The following is a 6,499-nucleotide window of genomic DNA, read 5'->3' on the forward strand; positions in this document are numbered from 1 at the left end:
ATAAGGGCATCTTTCCGCAAAACTGCCCCAGCAAGGTCTTGTGACGCGGGGCCGACCGGAAACATCAGCAAAAGTCTCTTGCAAAAGACTTGGACACGTTATTCTCGGCGAATACGTCGCAGCTCTTGTATGCTGGCGGTACCGCAGACTGCCATACGATTCACGGTTTTGGCGATGAAGAACCGAACGTCTTGTATAAATGCTCCAAGTGGTGCAAGTCGACAGCTCAGACATAACCTATTCCTCGGTTGAAGTCAGCTACCTGCTCTCGCGCGATGAAATTCTCAACTGCGTTTCTTTCTCTGCTCTCTCTTGTGCCGCTTGCGGTTGCACAACAACAGGTTTGGGGACAATGTGAGTATCCGAAAGAAACCTTGAGTAATGTCCAGTGTTCAAGACCCTCGTGTAGGCGGTGGTATTGGATGGACTGGCCCAACGACTTGCGTGTCTGGCACTAGTTGCGTGACATCTAACCCCTACTATTCTCAATGTATCCCATCAACAAATGCACCGCCTCCGCCACCGCCGTCAAGTTCACAGCCTGCTGGAACACCGACATCAACTGCTTCCGGAGGCAGCGCAACTGGTGGACTCGATACCATTGCTAAGGGAGCTGGGAAGAAGTACTTTGGTACTGCAACAGATGCATCTGAGTTCCAGAGTGACGCTGCATACGCGGCCGTTTTGACGACAAAGGGCGAATTCGGACAGCTCACACCGTTGAACAGCATGAAATGGGTATGTCACCGTGCATTCGAAGTGCGGGCTATTTTGAACGCTGTCAAATCAGGACACAACCGAACCCTCACGTGGTAGCTTTAACTTTGCCGGTGGTGACGCACTTGTCGCCGAGGCAAAGGCCAACGGTCAAATCGTGCGCGGTTAGTCTCTAGTTTATATCCCATCCGTTTTTCTTCTGCATACCAATAATTTACCTGATAGGACACAACTGCGTCTGGTACAACCAGCTACCAAGCTGGGTTTCAAACAGCGGCTTCAACTCTGCCACCTTGACGTCAGTCATCCAGACTCACTGCTCGACGCTTGTTGGTCACTTCAAGGGAGAAATGTGAGCCGTCCAATTTGTTCGGGGACCTGCATGCAGTACTTACCTATTTCGTAGTTGTTCGTATTGTTCCCGTCTATAATTAAGCTCTTCCACTGATTCCTTATCGGTCAATCCACAGACGCGTGGGATGTCATCAACGAGCCTTTGTGAGTATAACTCGATACTGATTTGCTTTTTGACTTATTGAAAACGATTTATCGTAGCAACGATGATGGTACCTGGCGTTCAGACGTCTTCTACAATACTTTGGGTCAAAGCTACGTCCAGATCGGTCTTCAAGCCGCACGCGGGGCCGACTCTGGTGCCAAGCTGTAAGCCAATAACCCATAGCAGTGGATCAAGCTCATAGTGTTATAATCAGTTACATTAATGACTACAACATTGAATACACCGGTACGCATTCTGCTTTAAATATTCATTCTCCCTTTCTTACGATGTTGAATCATTCCAGGTGCGAAGGCAACGGCTATGATCAACCTCGTCAAGTCTTTGAAGTCTGCTGGTGTACCGCTCGACGGTGTCGGTTTCCAAGGCCACTTCATCGTTGGTGAAGTGCCGACTTCGCTGTCATCGGTGATGTCACAGGTCGCAGCTCTCGGTGTTGAGGTACGTTGTTCGAGTGTTAAGTAGTATGTAGACAATGCCTCACATTTCGTGTAGGTCGCCATCACAGAGTTGGATATCCGTATGCCTCTTCCTGCTTCATCGGCGAACCTCGCGCAGCAACAGCGGGACTACCAAAGCGTTATTCAACAATGCAACTCCGTTGCTGGCTGTATCGGTGTCACTGTTTGGGACTTCTCAGACAAGGTTAGTTTCCGTCTCGTCGAGAAATCTCAATATTGGACTTACAACACGCGTTTCAGTACTCGTGGGTACCGAACACCTTCAGTGGCCAGGGTGCTGCCTGCCCATGGGACCAGGTAAGCATCATCGCTACATACACACCTTCCTCGAACTCATATTTAATAAATTTTCTAGAATATGCAAAAGAAGGCCGCCTACAACGGAATCGTTGCAGGGTTCTGAGGGCGCCGTATTCGTTAGTTTTAATGCTTATGTGTATTTGTTTTCCTTGGGCTTCAATGCAATACAAGCTTTTCTTTGGGTGTTTTTCTTTTCCGTTATGCCGCATCCTCGAAATAACCCTTCGTTCTCGCGCAGTTTGACATTCGCGTGTTCCCAATGATTCATACATGATAATGTTCTCGATGCGAGTTTAGGTCGAAATAACTGTCCAAGACAATTCAGTCAAAGCTTCATGACCCTTCGAACTGTATAAACTATCAGTAGCGCCCTTCTAGTATTATATGCTTTCCCGTCCCCGAAACGGCTTTTCCTCGGGTTAAAAATGCAGGATTAAATCCGGGTTTAGTTCGTGAATTTTGAAAGCAAATACGAAACTTGAGTGTTGTAAACTTCTCATGAATGGACGTTACCAACATACGAGACCAAGATTGCATGTAGTAGTATGCAGTAGGCTGCGGCTCGGGATCGTTGGTTGTTGTGTATGCATCCCTTGAAGTCCCAATACAACGCCTGTACTTTCTCGCACAATATGTCTAAATTCTATATTTAAATTAGAGGTGGACATCTTCAACAGCATGCGTAGGCAGAACTGACTCGAAGCAATTCGAAGGCTTATGTTTGACATGAAGTATTAATACTTTCGGGTTTATGACTATCTTTGACACAAGTATCGAAGCCTCCTTAAAACGTTACAAAACCGCTTCAACTTTCTCATTATCAAATTCGTTTGTTAAAGACCACGGAGAAATGGACGCGACATCAGCTACTAGTAGTAGTCTATTCTATTGTGTCACTCATTTTTTATCCATGAGCTGCCTGGTCGTACATGATCATTGCCCAAAGATCCTTCAGTCAGCTCCCTGATCCTGTTACATCCTGTGAGCTTTGCTTCTTCTTAGCTTCCCTCTCCTCCTTCATTTTAAGATAATGATTTTTATATTAAATCTTTCGAAGGACATTGAATTTTTAATACTCTATTAGACGAGGTTCTGAGAAAAAATGATTTAAATAAAATCAGCTTATATGGTGGCTAGTAGATAAGCTGCATATTCATTGATGGCAAAATACAGTACTTACCCTCCTGACCCAGCCAGTCATTAAGTTCACAATTGGTAAGCTGACTGCAAGGTTCATCGGGAAAAAGTCGGATCTAATATAATGGATTACAGTATATTTAATATATTATGAACATTTTATATACATTATAATGTAACTGTAAGGGTTAGAAAGTAATTATAATGCTAAAACAAGACATATTAATGTATATAAACATTCTGTAAGCACTGTGGGTGAATACAATCCATTAAGTGCATTATAATAACCTTATATTATAAGCTTAAGTATTATACCTATATTTTAATTTTGATGATAGGCCAATATTCACTTTGTAAAAGAGTTTATATTATTTGTATAAGGTGTTCAGGTACTTATAACAGTTATATTAGTGTGTTTAGAAAGATATATACTTGTCAGATTACTTTTTACTGTGATTTAAAGTAAATAAAGGCTTTTATTTTATATCTAAATATGATATTTGAGTTGTTTTACAGGTTGGATAGACTCTTGACTTTTTACATCCAGGCCCTGAATCCCACAGCCCAATTAGGGATGACCCTGACTGACCACTTATGTAATTCTAGCATACTGTGGCCCTTGTCATGAACAGAGTGAGAAGTTAGGAGGGGGATTTGGGGGGGCTCTGCCACCCCAATTAGGTTTAGGATAAGTTTGGGCTGTTAGGCTTAGGTGTTAAGTTGGGTTTTAGTTAGGATTGGGGGAGGGGAATATTTATTTTCTTAGGAAAAGTACTTTATTTTGACTTAGTGAAATGTGAGAGGAACTACATGTGCTATCACGAAGATTGATTACGTAATCATGTGCTGAAGGTCGGGGGCATATAATGAGTCTGACGCACTTACAGCTGTCACTCTTGCTCTCTGACCTCCACCATCTCTCTAAGTCTAACCCTCGGCCCTGACACTATGTCGTTGCTTTCGTTCTCTCCAGCCCAGTCCTCCAGCAGGTACTCTGAGTGCAACAACACAGACAATAAACACCACTGCAACTCGTCTCTCCAATCTGCTGTTGCAATGCCTGTGCTGAGCCTCAGATCCTGTGACAACACGACCCAGCTGGCTATGCTGTCCTTCAGCGTAAAGTGTAAGCAGCCGGTCCACTTCATAATAATTCGCCCGCACAATAGTTGCTCATCCCTCTCCTCCCAACTTGTCTCCCTTTCATCCCTCCTGCTCCTCGCTCTGCCTCTTGCGTTGCCTCTCCTTCGTTGTCCTCTTTTTTATTACACTTGCCTTCTTTTTTGCATTTGCATCTGCGCATCTGCATTGCTGACCAATGTCGAACGACTTCTTCAATAATTCCATGCATTCGCGTACTTCTTCCCCTCTGCAGTGCAAGCACCACTCGACGAGCACACGCTCTCGACAATGTCCATGTACCACCATTTTCAAGGTGCAACCCTCTCTCCGACCTCACACACACTTTCCTTCCCCACCCATTATGTGCTTGACATCACTCTCGATGGGCTCACACCGCGTGCATTTACATTCCCCAGTACCGTACATGACACCATTTCGAACGGAAGCAGTGTCCCACCACTCCCCTCCTGAGCCGAGTCTGTCCGCCTTCCACTTCACCTTCACCTTTCGAGCCGGAACGTCCCAGAGATACACTTTGCAATCGACGACTCAGCTTACTGCACCTCCCATTAGACACCATAGATAAACCATACAGTGCACACGGACAGACACGGTTTCGTCTGCAGTCCGAGTCAGCTCGTTCAACGCTCTGGATCTCAATCTGCATGTACCACTCACACTCGCTGCACACCGTCGCCGTGTGTCCATCTTTTCTTTCTTATTGTCACTCGTTAATCACTCCAAACCTGTCTCACAGGCACAGCCTCACCCACCACAACCTGCTTGACCTCACAACTCACACGTGTACGCAATTCAACTTGCAGGGACTGAGCAACGATCAAGGCCTGGTGACGAAGACTACATCGAACGGCCCAAGAACACATCAATCCCTTATTGACGTGAATTCCGCTCGCGAAAGAACAAGGCAGAGGCTGCTGGTGGTGCAGGGATTGGGATCATAGAAATAATGTATTATTTACCATCTTTTTGTATTCTATAATTAAATATAATTATATGTTATTAATTATTTAACACAAAATTGTGAGCAAAGCCAAAATAAGCTATTCAAATACCTGCAATGACTTGTATATGTTGTAAGAGGGATACTATACTGTCAAAAATAAATAAGTATATTCTAACATTATTTATTTTGGGAGATATGTTATAATCACTTGTATATTTTGATAATATGTACAATCATAATTAATATCAGCAATTTCAATTACTGTTCTAGATTCTCATTATACTTGTACTAAATTATAATTGACTTGTGAAAAGGCCTATTTAGAATATTATCACTTTCACAAAATTTACAAAAAGTAAAAAATATACTGGGTTATAATCTAATACAACTGTTAAGACTTTTTCATGATACAACTGGTTCATAATCCTCATTATCAAATTCATTTATCAATGGCTACAGAGAAATGGATACACTATCAGCTAGTGGCTATGCTAACTTGAATGTATCCTCTACTGTATCACTCATTTATTATCCATGAGCTGCCCACGCCGCCCCCAAAGACCTTCAATCAGGTCCTCGATCTAGTTGCATCCTGTGAGCCTCGCCTCTTCTCAGCATCGCTCTTCTCCAACAATTTTTTTTCCAACTGTTCTGCAACTAAGATTGTAGCCAATAGATAAACTGTAAGTTTATTGATGGAAAAATGCTTTACTTACCTCATTTTGCAATAATTTCATCAAGGTTACTACCAAGAGATCGCTCTGCATAGGCTAACTGTGGAGTTCTATCGCTGTCGGAGTCATCAGGAAAATATCTCAAACTTTGTATTAGCTTATATGTATATAAATTATATATATTTTCTACATTATGTATAAGAGCTTATTGTGTACCTAGGGGTTTTAGGAAGGTAATAAGAAGCTAAGAAAGCTATTAAAAAGTCTTGACTATCTGGTCAAGAATAATAAGAATTGTAGTACTTACTAAGATATACAAGTGCTTAAAGTGCACCTCACAAAATGGCTAAGTATTATAATACTTGTTATTTTAACAAGGAAAACATATAAATATAAGATGTATAAGATAAGTTTGTCCTTATATCCATTTGTTATTGAAATAACAGTTTATAATTATATTGAAATATTGTATAAATACATTATTATCTACAACAATTACGGAAATAACCTGACAACAGATGGCGAGTGTATTGACAATAGAGAACGAATGTGTTCCTCAGCCGTTTGAGGTAGTCTTTGTCACCATGCCTTGATTGCCACTCGGTCC

The 6,499-nt window shown here is 42.4% G+C and overlaps 1 protein-coding gene across 1 annotated transcript; it reads left to right on the forward strand.

The window, feature by feature from the left end:
* Positions 1-275: 275 nt before the first annotated feature.
* On the forward strand, positions 276-2,098 carry FOMMEDRAFT_76760 (endo-1,4-beta-xylanase A precursor; the record flags this gene model as incomplete). The annotated part of the gene is made up of 12 exons (XM_007262587.1): positions 276-354; positions 410-738; positions 791-881; positions 943-1,069; positions 1,124-1,125; positions 1,188-1,215; positions 1,273-1,380; positions 1,431-1,462; positions 1,521-1,675; positions 1,730-1,879; positions 1,936-1,992; positions 2,051-2,098. 12 exons carry the CDS (start codon positions 276-278, stop codon positions 2,096-2,098), a joined length of 1,206 nt encoding a protein of 401 aa, XP_007262649.1.
* Between the last annotated feature and the right edge of the window lie 4,401 nt (positions 2,099-6,499).

This window comes from Fomitiporia mediterranea (assembly GCF_000271605.1).
Source record: "Fomitiporia mediterranea MF3/22 unplaced genomic scaffold FOMMEscaffold_2, whole genome shotgun sequence".
NCBI classification, from domain to species: Eukaryota; Fungi; Basidiomycota; class Agaricomycetes; order Hymenochaetales; family Hymenochaetaceae; genus Fomitiporia; species Fomitiporia mediterranea.